Genomic DNA, 17,429 nt, shown 5'->3' with positions numbered 1-17,429 from the left:
AAGCTTAATGGCGTTGTTTATGCAGTCCAGCGCAGTGAGGACTGTCCAGATTGCTACAAAGGGGAAACCAAACCACTGCACAACACAGGAGAGCCACCTCTGCAGGTCAACACTGTGCAGTCCTCTTACACCTGAAGGACAAGAGACAGAGAAAGCCGATGGGTGGAGAGTAAAAGAAGCCATATAAGGCGAACAGAAAAAACCTACATTAAACAGAGGAGGACTCGGGTTTCACCTCTCTAGTACATAAGCCTAATCCCCAAACGGTTTCAGCCTAGGTCACACCCTTCTGCTTCTAATCCATAGAATCACACACATAGATAGTTCCCGCATGGCCGCTACTGCCTATGGGCGCTGACGAGCGGTGGTGCCGCCATCTTGGACCGGTTGAGCCCCCCCCCCCCCCCCCCGGACAGAGACATTGAAGTGTCAGCATGTTAAATCAACCAGAACTCCTTGAATTCTGAACCAATTTTGAAGTGTTTTTTTCCCTGTAAACTTCACACATGTAGCTCTGACACAGGACACGTTTTAGTGTTTTTAATAACAGTGGGTTTGCTGTGGGTACATAGGTTCCTCTTGTCAAGAGCTTAGTGTCATGGTCTGAGGTGAGCTCATCCTCTAATCAGCTTCAGCATTCATTCCAGGTGAGCGGGGTCTGAACGGGACCAGCTGCAGCAGATCCATCATCAGCCACTGCTGACTTAAAAGGAAGTGGAAGACCGCTGCCCAACACTGGTTGATTACTCCACACGGGTATGTCCAGCTGGAAACTCTCCTGCCACTCAGTCTCTAGGAAACTCTAGTCTAGTCTAGTTATACATTTTTGATCACTCTACCTGACATTTTGCACCTTGTTTTTCTCAGATCCTGCTCAACTTCACACCTTCAGCCATACTCCTGGACCTGACTTCAGCCTGCATCTTCCTTCCCTCAGTCCTTTCACCACCGTTCATCCACCCCTCTCTGGAACCCTTATCTCAACCCCACTGGACACTTGGATCCTGCCACCTCAGACCTACAGTGGGGCAAAAAAGTATTTAGTCAGCCACCAATTGTGCAAGTTCTCCCACTTAAAATGATGACAGAGGTCAGTAATTTACATCATAGGTACACTTCAACTGTGAGAGACAGAATGTGAAAAAAATCCATGAATTCACATGGCAGGATTTTTAAAGAATTTATTTGTAAATCAAGGTGGAAAATAAGTATTTGGTCACTTCAAACAAGGAAAATCTCTGGCTCTCACAGACCTGTAACGTCTTCTTTAAGAAGCTTTTCTGTCCTCCACTCGTTACCTGTATTAATGGCACCTGTTTGAACTCATTATCTGTATAAAAGACACCTGTCCACAGCCTCAAACAGTCAGACTCCAAACTCCATTATGGCCAAGACCAAAGAGCTTTCGAAGGACACCAGGAAAAGAATTGTAGACCTGCACCAGACTGGGAAGAGTGAGTCTACAATAGGCAAGCAGCTTGGTGTGAAAAAATCAACTGTGGGAGCAATTATCAGAAAATGGAAGACATACAAGACCACTGATAATCTCCCTCGATCTGGGGCTCCACGCAATTCTGTCTCTCACAGTTGAAGTGTACCTATGATGTAAATTACTGACCTCTGTCATCATTTTAAGTGGGAGAACTTGCACAATCGGTGGCTGACTAAATACATTGTTGCCCCACTGTGGCAAACCTCCCCACATACCATCAACCCAGCAGCACAGTAAGACCTCCACCTTCAAACCACCGAAACCTCCAACTAATCCAGACTCTACATGCAGGTCCAGTTCTGCCCCTCTCCCCTACATCTCCCAGTTTGGGACATCCTTAGTGGTGCACCGTTTAATAAAACCTTTAATTTTACTTGTCTCTTGTGTTGATTCTGCATGTCTTGGGTCAAGCACTTAAACCCCAACATGACAGGTTCTACTTATATTACATTATTCATGTGGACTCTGCAGGGATTGTTTAGAGCTGAGGCGCAGAGCTCTGATTGTTGATGCGCTCCAGACAGATGCGTCCTGAGCACGGCCACAGTAACATTATCAAATCAGGTGTCGCCACCTCAAAAACAAATTTAACACGCTATCGTTTGTCGGCTCATTTCCTTTAATGATTTCAGTCTTTTACTTGTGCCTCATGCGTTTCGCTGCTGCGGAGAGTATCACCTATTTAGTCCTCCGGTGACTTAAACACCGGTGCACACTCCGCTATTTTTGCTGTCGGTAGATCTTTTAGAACTGCAGTTCAAAGGTAACTCATGAGGTGAATATATACGAAGCCAGGCAGCAGTTTTTCTTTAGGATTGAGAGGAGATGCAGGAAGATAATAAACAGGACAGAAAAATATTCAAATAAAAACAAGTTAGTTTTTGTACCTGCTGGTTGCAAAAAACAGGCACCATTGAAGGTAATCAGAAGTGAGGAACAAAAAATGAGTCTGACAATTATTTTAATGTTTAGAGCAGCAGGAACTCTGAGGCTGCAGGCGCATCAGTGAGTTTGCGGCCGCTGTGCAAGGGGGGGCTGAAGCAGGATGCAGAAAGTGTTAAGAGAGACGTTTTACTTAGAAAATGTGGGCGCAATTTTAATATCTTGTCAACCCCCCTCACACCCACCCCGCCCTGCGTGTTCTTCATTAATAATGTAATATAAATAAACTACTTACTAATTAGTTATTATTCTTTAAAATAAATCAGTGACCTTGTGATAAAACCAAATATTAGCTAAAGGTCAAGGATTTGGAGGCTTTTTAAGAGGCGATCCTTTAAGGAAAGCCGATCTCTGGAACACACCCTTCACAGTTATAACTCGTTCCCACGCATTAAGTATCTCGTGGCCACAAGTTAAATTTTTTCCTCAATGTCACCAAATGGGCACCGAAATTTTGTCACAATTCTGTCCTGGGTTTTCACTATAAATCAATAAAAACAAAAACATCACAAAAAAACACTTAAGGTCAAGAAAATTGAGATTTAGCAATTCAATGATGCGTCTATCTTATTTAATGAAAAATATTGGTGTCAGTATCAGTATCGGCGATACTGGAGCAATAAAAATACGTATAATATGTAAATATCACTGACGAAGTGCATTGTCCATGTTGAATTTATTGATAAACAATAGAGGATCAAATACATCTTGCACTGAGGGGAGGGAAAATACTGTGATAATGTTTAAAAACCAAATGTCGTCGTCGTCTTCCTCCGCTTATCCGGGTCCGGGTCGCGGGGGCAGCATCCCAACTAGGGAGCTCCAGACCGTCCTCTCCCCGGCCACCTCCACCACTGCTCCGGCAGGACCCCAAGGCGTTCCCGGACCAGATTGGAGATGTAACCTCTCCAACGTGTCCTGGGTTGACCCGGGGGCCTCCTGCCGGCAGGGTGTGCCTGAAACACCTCCCCAGGGAGAGGTCCAGGAGGAATCCTGACCTGACCTCAACTGACTTCTTTTGATCCGGAGGAGCAGCGGTTCTACTCTGAGTCCCTCCCGAATGTCCAAGCTCCTCACCCCATCTCTAAGGCTGAGCCCGGCCACCCTACGGAGGAAACTCATTTCGGCCGCTTGTATCCGTGATCTCGTTCTTTCGGTCATTACCCAAAGCTCATGACCATAGGTGAGGATTGGGACGTAGATCGACCGGTAAATCAAGAGCCTGGCTTTCTGGCTCAGCTCCCTCTTCACCAAGACAGATTGGCTCAGCGACCGCATCACTATAGACGCCGAACCAATCCGCCTGTCGATCTCCCGATCCCTCCTACTCTCACTCGTGAACAAGACCCCGAGATACTTAAAACTCCTCCACTTGAGGTAGGACCTCTCTCCCGACCCGGAGTTGGCAAGCCACCCTTTTCCGGTCGAGAAGCATGGTTTCAGATTTCAAACTCGGCTGCGAACCTACCCAGCAAGAGCTGAAGGTCAGAGCTGGATGAAGCTAGGAAGACCACATCATCCGCGAAAAGCAGAGACGAGATTCTCCTGCCAACAAACCTGACACACTCCACACCACGGCTGCGCCTATAAATTCTGTCCCTAAAGGCAATGAATAGAACCCGTGACAAAGGGCAGCCCTGGCGGATTCCAACCCTCACCGGGAACAGGTCCGACTTACTACCGGCTATGCGGACCAAACTCACGCTCCTCTGGTAAAGGGACTGAATGGCCCTTAACAGGAAGCCACCCACCCCATACTCCTGGAGCGTCCTCCACAGGGTGCCCCTGGGGACACGGTCATAAGCCTTCTCCAAATTCACAAAACACATGTGGATTGGTTGGGCAAACTCCCATGCCCCCTCCATCACCCTTGCAAGGGTATAGAGCTGGTCCACAGTTCCACGGCCAGGACGAAAACCACACTGCTCCTCCTCAATCTGAGATTCAACTATCGATCGGACCCTCCTCTCCAGTACCTTGGAGTAGACCTTTACAGGGAGGCTGAGGAGTGTGATCCCCCTATAGTTGGAACACACCCTCAGGTCACCCTCCTTAAAGATGGGGACCACCACCCCGGTCTGCCACTCCACAGGAACTGCCCCGATGACCACGCAGTTCAACCACGACAGCCCTACAACATCCATAGCCTTAAGATACCCAGGACGAATCTCGTCTGCCCCCGGGGCTCCGCCGCTCTGTAGTTGTTTGACTACCTCAGCAACTTCTGCCCCTGACATTGGACAGTCCATCCCCAGGTCTCCCGGCTCTGGTTGCTCCGAGGAATGCATGTAGGTGGGATTGAGGAGCTCCTCAAAGTATTCCTTCCACCGTCCAACTATAGCCCCAATTGACGTCAACAGCTCCCCATCCCCACTGTAAACAGTGTGAGCGAGTTGCTGCCTTTGTCTCCTGAGGTATCGGACAGTTTGCCAGAACCTCTTTGGAGCCAATCGATAGTCGTTCTTCATGGCCTCATCAAACTCCTCCCATGCCCGAGATTCTGCCTCGGCAACTGCCACTGCTGCACCCTGCATGGCTATCCGGTACCTTTCTGTTGCCTCCAGAGACCCACAGACCAGCCAAACACTGTAGGCCTCCTTCTTCAGCCTGATGGCTCCCCGAACCTCTGGTGTCCATCAGCCGGTAAGGGGGTTGCCACCACGACTGGCACTGGCCACCTTGCGACCACAGCTAGCAACATGTGGACATCGAAAATGATTGCCTCAATGTAGCCTTTAGTAATATCTTAGACTCAATTGGTTTTACTCAAAGAATTCATAGCTCCACCCACTCCTGCCATCATACATTGGACCTTGTGCTGACTTATGGCATTGAGTGTGAGGAAATAACAATCTTTCCACATAATCCAGTCCTCTCGGACCACTTTCTGATAACCTTTGAGTTTTTTATAACTGAGTTCTCGAGACATGAAAGTAAATTTCACTATAGTCGGTCTCTATCTGACAACGCAGTTGCGTCTTTTAAATCAACTGTTCCATCTTTACTGTCCTCAGCATCTCAGAGGAACGTAGCAGAGGGCAATATTTTCAGTTCTAGCCCCTCACAAATTGATGCCTTAGTTCATCATGTGAATTCCTCTTTACGTGTGGCATTAGATGATGTTGCCCCTTTAAAAAAGAAGGTAATTAGGGACAGGAATTTGGCTCCCTGGTTTAACTCTCATTTACGAGCCTTAAAACAAAACTCTAGGAAATTGGAGAGAACATGGCGCTCTACGCACCATGAGGAGGCCTACCTGTCCTGGAAAAATAGTCTTGTGCTTTATAAAAATAAGCTTCAACAAACTAGAACTGCTTATTTTTCAGCATTAATTGAGGAGAATAAGCATAATCCTAAATTTCTTTTCAGTACAGTTGCTAAACTTACACAGAACCGTAGCTCTGAGCCATCTATTCCCTTAGCCCTCAGCAGCAATGACTTCATGGGATTTTTTACAAGTAAAATTAATTCTATTAGAAACAAAATCTTTAGCATCCTCCCTAATGCGATTTCTTCTTCCTCAGTGAGTGAGGCAGCTTCAGAGGTGACTGTAGAACCTCATCTGTGCTTGAACCGTTTTGATCCAGTTGAGCTTTCAGAGTTATCAAAAATATTAGCTTCATCTAAACCTTCAACTTGCATTTTGGATCCAATCCCAACCAAATTATTTAAAGATGCATTTCCTTTAGTTACTGCCCCATTCTAGATATAATCAATCTATCCTTAGTAAATGGGTATGTACCACAAGATTTTAAGGTTGCTGTAATCAAACCTTCACTTAAGAAGCCTTCTCTGGATCCAGATGACCCAATGAATTACAGACCAATATCTAACCTTCCATTTTTATCCAAAGTCCTGGAGAAAATAGTGGCCATCCAAGTATGTGAGCATTTAAACACTAATGATCTGTTTGAGGAATTTCAGTCTGGTTTTAGAGAGTATCACAGCACTGAAACTGCATTAGTGAGAGTTACAAATGATATTCTCATGGCCTCAGATAAGAATCTTGTGTCTGTTCTAGTCTTGTTAGATCTCAGTGCTGCCTTTGACACAGTTGATCACAATGTTCTTTTAGAAAGACTTGAACATGTTGTAGGGATCAAAGGAACAGCGTTAGGCTGGTTTAAATCCTACCTGTCTGACAGATTTCATTTTGTAAACGTACATGACAAATCGTCTTCATACTCCAGGGTTACTTGTGGTGTACCACAGGGTTCAGTGCTTGGACCAATTCTTTTTACTATATATATGCTCCCAATTGGTAAAATCATTAGACAGCATGGGATAAACTTCCACTGTTATGCTGACGATACTCAGTTATATTTATCCATTAACGCTGATGAACCTAATCGGTTGGGTAGATTACAGGCTTGTCTTGAGGACATAAAAAATTGGATGACTCTGAACTTCTTGCTTTTAAATCAAGACAAGACAGAAGTTCTCATCTTTGGACCAGAAATCCAGAAAAGGAAATTGCTTAGCCAATCGCCTGACCTTAATGGCATTACATTAATCTCCAAGAACAAAGCAAGGAACCTTGGTGTTATCTTTGACCAGGACATGTCATTCAAATCCCAGGTTTCACAAGTTTGTCGGATTTCCTTTTTCCACCTTCGGAATTTTGCTAAGATTAGAAGCATCCTTTCCAGGAGTGATGCTGAAAAACTAGTTCATGCATTTATTACATCAAGACTGGATTACTGTAATTCATTACTCTCAGGAAGTCCACAGAATGTAGTTAAAAGTCTTCAGCTTGTCCAAAATGCTGCAGCTAGAGTTCTGATGAGAATTAAAAAGAGAGATTATCTCTCCTGTCTTAACTTCCCTACATTGGCTACCTGTTAAATTCAGAATAGATTTTAAGATCCTTCTTCTCACATATAAAGCTCTTAATAATCAAGGTCCATCATACATCAGTAATCTGATTGTTCCATATGTTCCTAACCGAGCACTTCGCTCTCAGACTGCAGGTCTACTGGTGGTTCCAAGAATATCTAAAATTAGGATGGGAGGCAGATCTTTTAGTTATCAGGCTCCTCTCCTGTGGAACCAGCTCCCAGCTTTAGTCCGTGAGGCAGACACTTTGTCTACTTTTAAGAATAGGCTTAAAACATTTTTATTTGATAGGGCCTATGGTTAAAATCTGATGTTAGCCTAAATCTGGACAAGTGGGGGATTACAGGGAGGTGGAGTGTACAGTCGGTAAAGACGGCTCTCCCTTGCCCTGCCTCCAACATGCCTACATCTAAATAGGATAGGTTATCCAGAGTTAACTCTGTAGTTATGCTGCTATAGGCTTAGACTGCTGGAGGACACACTGACCACTTTTCACACTCTACTACTTTCTTCTACAGTCTGCTCTTTAACTGTACTATTTTGTGCAATTTCATCTGTTAACTTTATTTTCTCTGTAAGTGTTTTTCTCCCCAGAAGAAGCTACAATGATGTTCTGCTGAGCTGTGGTGGCCTCATGGAGGAGGCCATCGACTAGCACACTGCTGCTAACCACTAATACATTCTCTCTCTCCTGATAATAACTTTTTGTTTTCATTGACTTTTGATGTGCTACTACTAGTTTATCCGTTTAATTATAGATCCACTAGGATAAATACAATAAAGTTTATCTTTCACCAAATACAATATTTACTAAGACATCACAATATAACTATAGACACATTACGTGTGTGTGTGTGTGTGTGTGTGTGTGTGTGTGTGTGTGTGTGTGTGTGTGTGTGTGTGTGTGTGTGTGTGTCTGCTCTGTCTTCTCCATCCCCAGTGAGTCGTGGAAGATGGCTGCTTATACTGAGCCAGGATTCCCTGGAGGTTTCTTCCTGTTAAAAGGGAGTTTATCTCTCCACTGTCGCTGCATGCTTGCTTAGTATGAGGATTGCTGTATAGTCACTGACACTAGTCAGTGACTTGATGCAATTTGCTGGGTTCCTTAAATAGGAAACATTATTTCTGATTGGCTTAATGAACTGTGAATTGGAATGTTTATTATGTGAAGTGCCTTGAGACGACTCTTGTCGTGATTTGGCGCTTTATAAATAAACTTGAATTGAATTGAATTGAACAGCCGCCTCAACAATCGCAGAGTGGTACAAGGTCCACTGGGAGTCAATGTCCCCCACTGCTCTCGGGACGCAGTCAAAGCTCTGCCGGAGGTGGGAGTTGAAGACTGTCTTAACAGGTTCTTCTGCCAGGCGTTCCCAGCAGACCCTCACTATGCGTTTGGGTCTGCCAGGTCTACGCGGCATCTTCCCCTGCCATCTGATCCAACTCACCACCAGGTGGTGATCAGTTGACAGCTCTGCTCCTCTCTTCACTCGGGTGTCCAAAACATACGGCCGCAGGTCAGATGATACGACTATAAAGTCTATCATCGACCTGCGACCTAGGCTGCCCTGGTACCAAAGCCCCATTCCCATCTGTACCGGGCCGGCCCGGGCCGGGTAGCGTAGGTTGTTTACATATCTGGGTGGCCTGGTATTTATCCGGGCCAACCAAGGCTCATTCTCAGCCCTCTACTCGAGGGGGTCTGCTTCAGGCCGACCAGGGCCAACACGCCCACTGCTGACAGCAAATTCACACCTTCCATTAGAGCAAGCCTCTGATTGGTGGGTAGGATCAGCCCACATGGGCTTAAGGCAAGGATGTGTGGAATCAACCGGGCCAGGCTGGGGCCGACTGGGGCTACCCGGCCCAGGCCGACCCGGTACAGATGGGAATGGCCCACAAGTGTACCGATGGGCATCCTTATGTTCGAACATTGTGTTCGTTATGGCCAAACTGCGGCTTGCACAGAAGTCCAATAACGAAACACCACTCGAGTTCAGATCAGGCGGGCCGTTCCTCACAATCACACCCCTCCAGGTCAAGCTGTCATTGCCCACGTGAGCATTGAAGTCCCCCAGCGGGACAATGGAGTCCCCTGATGGAACACTATCTAGCACTCCTCCCAGGGACTCCAAAAAGGGTGGGTACTCTGAACTGATATTTGGCCCATAAGCACAAACAGTCAGGACCCGTTCCCCGACCCGAAGGCGCAAGGAAGCTACCCTCTCGTCCCCCGGGGTAAACCCCAACACACAGGCAGAGAGTCTTGGGGCTAACAAAAAGCCAACCCCAGCCCTCCGCCTCTCACCTGGAGCAACTCCAGCAAAGGAGAGTGTCCAACCCCTCTCAAGGACTTGGGTTCCAGATGTGAGCTTGTAAATTCTTTTTAATGTGTTGAATTGTTCCAAATCGCATCATGAATTGTATCGAATCAAAAATCGTTAGTAAATCAATAAGGAATTGTGAGCAGGGATGAATCGTATCAGCTCGGGGTTTCACCATTTCGTTAATGTATCATATCACTGGCAGCGTATCGAGATACAAATCGAGTCGGCCTCAGTGGTGAAGATTCACATCCCTAGTGCGTACAAGCTCGCAAGCGTGTTGTGAGCTAGCGTTGTGATTTTGTACTTAGGTGTAGCCATCCTTACGCCGACAAAAAAGTAACTAAGTAATTTCTACTTAGAGTACATTTTATTAACGATGCCTTTTACTTTGACTTGAAACAAAATTCTGGCAAATAGTTTTGCTTGTACTTGAGTAAAAAATGATCAAATTATTAGTACTTGCACTTAAGTAATTTCATTGCTCTTTTTACCTCTGGACAAGGAACGCTAACCCCTCCCCTGTTAAATCCGATCTTTTTCACCTGATTCCGATTTTTTAAAAGTCACGTGATCGGATCAGAGCATCCCTAGTATTCACTTCTACTAGAGACCACTGCAAATGTATAGAATACATAAACAAGTGAACCAGACCTTTAATAAATCCACTGAAACAATCCATTGTTGCGGCTGCTGGAGGTTTGTAAAGACTGAATGATTCATTTTTATGTTCTGACTGGGTTCTCCTAGACTGGTCGTAACAATGCAAATCAAATGAATCAGGACTACATCATGCTAAACACATCCACAGGTGTGACTACAAGGAATTTTTAAATAATTGAAGCAATTAATAATAAAACTAATTATGTGTGTTTAAAGGGAAGTTACCAAAATATTTATCTAGTAGATCTACCAGAAACAATGCAACCCCTACTGCACACTGGAAGCATCAGCGGTGCGGAACAGCAGCAGAACGGTTTACTTGAGACAATCACAGCACTCCAGTGCACACCGAGAGAGTCTCAGCAGCAAAGTGACTTCTCTGCTGTGCTCCTCGCTCAACTCGTGAGATCACAAAATCCCTCGAGACTTCCGCCAACCTCTTTTTGCGAGATCACAAGATGCCTTGAGACTTCGAAGGTTACGATTTATTTATGCAATCCGCCACTAAACCCAAAAAATAAGAAAATCACCTTTTATACCGCTGTTGTATGTCATATATGATGTTGTTCCTCTCCACTGCCAGGATTAAAGCCATGAAAAACACACCACTGCCCTTCTGGAACGATACTGGGAGTAAATAAGTCACACACACATAAGCTACACAAGTACTTTTATTTTCTACATCTGCTGAGATTTTACACTGAAACCGTGTGTGATTACCATGTTAACTGTGGAAATTGTTGCATCCCAGAAGCGGCTTGTGGAAAAAACAGAACCCAATCCCATCTGTAGTGCGGTGCGCTTCTAAGATGCATCTGAAAATTGCCACGTCAGGGCTGGTTTGTAACACTCCATAAACTATAACAGATTCTATTGGAGGCGGTGCTGTTCCGCTGTCATTCCGTGCTGCTGATGCTTACAGTGTGCAGTAGGGCTAACTCTTGCTGGCCTAATGAGTTAACAGACAGCTTTCTCTTGATCATATAGAGATCACCGGAAGTCAGTCAACGGTTTTCCTCTCGTCTAATTTTGTGATGTCTGTCTCTCTGTAAAACTTACGATCTTTGACTTGAAGATGTCAAGAAGGCCAGACAAATGATTGTACTGGCTTGGCACCTTGCGGAGTTGAACCATTTCAAAACTGGTTCGTACACCTGGACCATGGCATTCTCCAGCGTAGATTCTTCTCCACTTCTGCTGGATCTGGACAAACATGGGGATCTGACTGGATGCAGAGAAAGAAGAAAGGAGGAGGTATTAGTGCAGACTCTAGCCTCTACCAGAATCCAGGTATAGATTATATCTGAATACAGCTAAAATGCTCAGGGGGATTCTGATCCTGATGACAAAACTGTCCAACTAGGACTCACCATCCACTGTTAGCCAGAGAAATGGAGACAGAGCTGAGCAGCAGGTTGCATTTGGACTCACTGATGACTGCTTCGCTGTTCGTCCCAGGGGTGATGACCACAAACTCCTGTATGCCATACCTGAGACACCGTATTCACAGAATTTATAGATCAAACAGTATGCTCACATTAAATAAAGATGCACACAGCTCTAAGCTTCTGGTCAAATAAACCACAGGTTGCTCTAAACAATATATTAAAGAGACAATGTGTAGCTTTTATCTTTAATCTGTGAAAATATCCATTAAAATGTTGTTGAAAATGAATAAAATTATGTCCAGTTGTTGAAAAATATTGGCGGCTTAGTACCATATAACCATAAAAATCGGGTCTAATGGCTTGCGTCATTTGGAATATTAGGATGTCCAAAGAAGGTCCCGCCTTCCTCACCTCTGATTGACTAGTGGGGCTCTATTACAATTAGCTATTTCATTAAGCAGCAGTCTTCTCTTGCTAAGTGCAGACTGTCCTCCTTCCACCAACAGAACTGCTGTTTTGTGGAGTTTTGTAAAGAAAATGTGAACTTGGTGCTATAATAACCATTCTGTCCTGTTTTGCAAAATAGTTTTTTTCTGTTTCTTTTATTTAAAAAAAATTACTGAAAATCGTAAAAAGTGAACTTTTAACAAAGGTGGCAATGGCGGTACCATTGACAAATTTACAGGAAGCAGCATCCTGACCACCCACTCCTTGGGCTGCCACCTTATCATGGTGGAGGAGTTTGAGGGTCCCAATGACCCTAGTTGTCCAAGCCTTTATGCCTGCCACCACCCATCCCACACACGGGTGGTGGATGAAAGTAGGGGCCTTGGCTACAGAAGCCAGCTCTCGGTATGTGGAATGTCACCTCTCTGGTGAGGAAGAAGCCTGAGTTGGTGTTCAAAGTTGAGAGATTCTGACTAGATATAGTCGGACTCACCTCGATGCATGGCTCTGGCTACGGAACCAGTTTCCTTGAGAGGGGCTGGAAACTCTACCACTCTGAAGTTGTCCCAACTGAGAGGCATCAAGCAGGGGTGGGCACACCAGTTGCCCCCCATCTTGGTGCCTGTACATTGGGGTTTATTCCAGTGAACGAGAGGGTAGCCTTCCTCCACCTACGTGTGGGGGGATGGACCCTGACCGTTTTCTGTGCTTATGAACCAAAGTACAGTTCTGACTACCCACCCGTTTTGGAGTCCTTAGAGGAGGTGCTGGAGAGTGCTCCTTCCGGTGACTCCCTTGTTTTGTTGGAGGGCTTTAACGCTCACATGGGCAACAAAGTGTGGTGGGGAGGAACAGCCCCCCAATCTGAATTCGAGCAGTGTTTTGTTATTGGACACCTGTGCTCATCATGGAATGTCCACAATGAACACCATGTCCATAAAGGTGTCCATATGTGCTCATAGCACCAGGATACCTTAGGCTACAGCTTGATGATAGACTTTGTTATCGTCTTATCTGATTTGTGGCTGCATGTCTTGGACACTTGGGTTAAGAGAGGGGCGGAGCTGTCAACTGGCCACTACTTGGTGATCAGTAGGCTTCGATGTTGGTGGAGGATGCTGGTAAGACCTGGCAGACCAAAATATATTGTGAGGGTCATCTGGGAATGTCTGGTGGAATCTCCTGTCAGAAGAAGTTTCAATTCCCACCTCCAACAGAACTTACAAAATGTTCTGGTGAAGGCAGGGAGTCCGAGTGGGCCATGTTCCATGATTCCATTGTCGAAGCAGCCGATCGGAGCTGCGGTCGCAGGGTCTTCAGTGCCTGTCATACTGGCTATCCCTGAACCTGCTGGTGGACACCGACGGTTAGGGATGCAGTCAAGCTGAAGAAAAAGTCATATCGGGTCTTTTCGGCCAGTGGGACTCCAGAGATAGCTGATGGGTACCAGCCAAGCGTAATGCGGCAAAGGTGGTCACAAAAGCAAAAACCCAGGAGTGGGAGGAGTTCAGTGAGACCATGGAGCAAGACTTCTATAGGGCTTTGAGGAGATTCTGGTCTACCATCCAGTGCCTCAGGGCAAAACAGTGTGCTACCAACACTGTTTATAGTAGGAATGGTGAGCTGCTGACAACGACTCGGAGTGTTGTGGATCGGTGGGCAGAGCACTTTCAAAACCTGCACAATCCCACCGGCAAGTCTTCCAGTGAGGAAGCAGAGGACTTTGGGTTGGACTCTCCAATCTCTGGTGCTGAGGTCACTGAGTTGGTCAAAAAGCTCTTTGGTGGCAAGGCTCCAAGGGTGGACGAGATCGGCCCAAAGTTCCTTAAGGTTCTGGATGTTGTAGGGTTGTGTTGGCCGATGCAGCTCTGCAATATCGCATGGACATCAGGGACAGTTCCACTGGATTGGCAGATGTTGTGGAATTTTTTTAGAGACTTAATAAAAGAATGAGAAAGCAGTCCATGATTCAATCAAAAGGGTTTAATTTCAATATTGCAATATCGAAATGAGGTGACAGTCACAGAGGCTCTTCCCAAAGCAGCCTCCAGGTTGAGTCCTGCTCAGCAGAGGCCCCCACACTCTATATATTCCCCTTTTTCCACAGGGTGGCAGGGCTCTCCTTTAGAGATAGGGTGAGAAGCTTGATGCTCCGGAAGGGGCTTGAAGTAGACCCGCTGCTCCTCCACATTGAGAAGAGCCAGTTATAGTGACTCGGGCATCTACTTAGGATGCCTCCTGAACGCCTGCCTCCCTGGCGAGGTTTTAGAAAGATAGTCTCTCAGCTTTTCCAGTAGCTGGTGATGGTCAACATTGTCAAAGGACCTAAACTAGGGAGACGGCGACAGAGAAGGAGCGCTAAGAAAGATAAGACGAGAACCACACCAGAGCAGATCCTGATAGGCCTACCCAGTCTCTCAGCCTCTCCAGTAGCAGGTGATGGTCAACAGTGCCAAAGGCTGCAGTCAGGTACAGCAGGGCCAGAACAGAACAGTCCCCTGCATCACTGTGAGTCAGAAGGTCATTAGAGACCCTAAGAAGAGCTGTTTCAGTAGAATGAGCTCTACGAAAACCTGACTGGAAGCTATCATAGATATTATGTTCATCAAGAGCAGCTGTGAGTTGTTTAGCCACAACCTTTTCCAAGATCTTGGAGATGAACGGAAGTTTAGAGATGGGTCTGAAGCTGCTATGGAGAGAGGGGTCGAGACTCGGTTTTTAAGAAGCGGCTGGATTACAGCGTTCTTAAAGTAAGCAGGGACCTGACCAGAGACCAGAGAAGCATTAATTATAGAGAGCACGCTGGGACCGATGGACTGAAAAGCACTTTTAAACAAAGATGAGGATAAGATGTGGAGGGGGCATGCAGAGGTCTTCATAGAGGTACCGTATTTTCCGGACTATAAGTCGCACTTTTTTTCAAAGTCTGGCCGGTCCTGCAACTTGTACTCCAGAGCGACTTATATACCAAATTATGTAGGCTATACTGCGCTGCTGCGGGCCGGCTCTGGACCAGGAATTAGCTCCCCTGTCCCACTGGGAATAAAAAACACACAGCCATCGCCTGGTGGAGCCTGCTGCGTGTCCTTGCTCACTAGATCCGGCCCAGGTTTCAGCTCCTCTGCCCAGTCATTGTTAATTCAAAATACAAGACGACGTCGTCTCATGCCAAAAGCTTTATTCCTCTGCCATTTTCTCCCCGCTCACACAACAACAACTCCCGGGCTTCCAGAACTCCCGCGATACAACAGGTACTCTCGCGATACAACAGATACTCTCGCGATATAACAGCAAATAACAAGTTAACAATCTCCCTCTTTCTTTCTCAAAAAATAAATAATAAAAAAATAAAATAAAATTATAAACACATCCCTGTAAACATTTGTATATGCATGTGCAAATTCATATAAACAAAAGGAAAATTTCAACGCGCTTTGCTTTACTTAAAGCAAACTATCATAACAATAAACAATAGTCCATTTTAATGCAAAGACAACTTTGTAAACAAAGGATTACAGTATCCAGAGCCCTTCATCTAGTGCCTTTAGAAGGGTCAAAGGTGAAACTCCTTTTTTTGTCAGACAATCAGCAAGTTGAGATTTTGAATCTGACCAACAAATCTGTCTGATTTTCTTGGCTTGTATGAGCTCTTTAATGCTGCTTATTTCCAGCCTGAGTCTTTTTTCTGTAACCTGCTGGGTAGACCTGAGTGCATCAAACAAGGAATGATTGTCAGTCACACAAATCAAAGGAAGAGCGTTCAGACCAGTGTTGCCAGTAGTAAGCTCAGAAAAAAGTGTTGCCAGGAATACAGCACTGTCTATTCCATCTGACATGGCAAGGGTCTCTCCTGCTAGTGTACTTCTGACCACACGCCTGATTTTTTTAGACTGCCAAAAGAGAGGACAAAACTTTCCTCCTTTACCCATGAGGACGATTAATGTCCCTCCTTGGGTACCTCCGTCAGGAAGGTTGCCAAATGAAGCATCACTGAAAATAACCAAAGCCAAATCCTCACTGTTACCCAAATGCTGAAACTTAAGAGTCACTTTCTCTGCTTTAAGTTTACGGATAACTTTGTTCACTTCATGAATAGACTGTACAGTTGCATGTTTGATATTGGATCCAAGGCTACATGTGTCAAACATAACATCAGGCCTCGTTTGTTTGGCAACCCACAAAATCTGTCCTATTTTTGACCTGAGTTGCTCACATTCTGTTTCACTTAAGGAAGCTTCTCTCTGTACAGCACGTGCTGCTTGTAACTGAACCGGTTGTAGGTTGTCAATGTAAAGTTGTTGATGCACCTCTATTCCATCGTTAACTGCACAAATGTCCATACCAACATAAGAAAAGTTGTCATGTTCTTCACGGCCCACAAGGAAGGTAGATTTCAGTACAGGAATGATATGAGTTGCAAAGTGACTTGAACCAGCCCAAAGGAAATCATCAACGTGACATGCAAGCACTCCTGTAATCTCAGATTGGTCATTCTGCCAATAGAACACTGCAGGATCAACCTGTGATATTTTACCACCAGTTTTGAGCATAATGTCTTTGACCTTATTGTACCAATAAAGTGAAGCATCTGCAAGTCCATAAACACACTTTTTCAGTTTCCATAAAACCTTGACTTTGCCAGCTTCAGGTGGGGGACGAAGATAAATGTCTCTTGACAGTTCCATTCCCTGCAAGAAGGCAGATTTAATGTAAATTGAATTTACTCTCCACTTGTTTTGACATATAACAGCAAACACAAGTCTGAGAGACTCAGACCCACATGTTGGAGAGTCTTTCTGTAGTTCTTTAGTATTTATCTCTTCAAACCCCCGTGCCACAAGTCGAGCCTTTGGGACGACACCATTAGCAGTTTCTTTGAGTGTACAGACCCATCTAGTAGACACACATTTTTGACCCAGGTCTTTCACTTCATCAAACACACCATTACTTTGCCAGCTCTCAATCTCCTGCTGCTTGGCAGAATCAAAAGAAATATCTTTTGTTATGAGTACATCTGCATCTTTGTTTTCAGCGTCTGTGCAAAGACCATTAACAAGTGACATGTCTACAGCTTTCTTTTCACCTTCACTACCATCATGCTCAAGATATTGCACATTGTACCAGTTTTTGTATTGCCCTTTTGCTTTTCCTGCTCTGCCTAGCACTCTGGCTGTGTGTTGAACACCGTTGTCTCTGTTGGTAAAAGTGATCAGCTGTCCTGCCCTTAACTTTACATTTGCAGAGGAGACAGGATCAGTGGGTGTAGAGGGCTCATTTACAGTTTGTGTGACAGACATGTTTTCTGTAGTGTTAGTTTCTCTGTCAGTAGTGATGTCT

The 17,429-nt window shown here is 45.3% G+C and overlaps 1 protein-coding gene across 6 annotated transcripts in view; it reads right to left on the bottom strand.

The window, feature by feature from the left end:
* rab3gap1 (RAB3 GTPase activating protein subunit 1) overlaps window positions 1–17,429 on the bottom strand; it is a 76,065-nt gene that overhangs the window by 40,639 nt on the left and 17,997 nt on the right. For all 6 annotated transcript variants that reach the window (XM_054734340.2, XM_054734342.2, XM_054734338.2 and 3 more), the window contains exons 6-7: window positions 11,628–11,747; window positions 11,317–11,482 (exon numbers count right to left, since the gene is read on the bottom strand). In XM_054734340.2, the coding sequence (XP_054590315.2) occupies window positions 11,317–11,482; window positions 11,628–11,747 (286 nt within the window). The remainder of the gene's footprint in view (window positions 1–11,316; window positions 11,483–11,627; window positions 11,748–17,429) is intronic.

The sequence above is a fragment of the Nothobranchius furzeri genome, chromosome 16 (genome assembly GCF_043380555.1).
Source record: "Nothobranchius furzeri strain GRZ-AD chromosome 16, NfurGRZ-RIMD1, whole genome shotgun sequence".
Taxonomy (NCBI): domain Eukaryota; kingdom Metazoa; phylum Chordata; class Actinopteri; order Cyprinodontiformes; family Nothobranchiidae; genus Nothobranchius; species Nothobranchius furzeri.
This window is presented reverse-complemented; position numbering and strand designations above follow the sequence as displayed.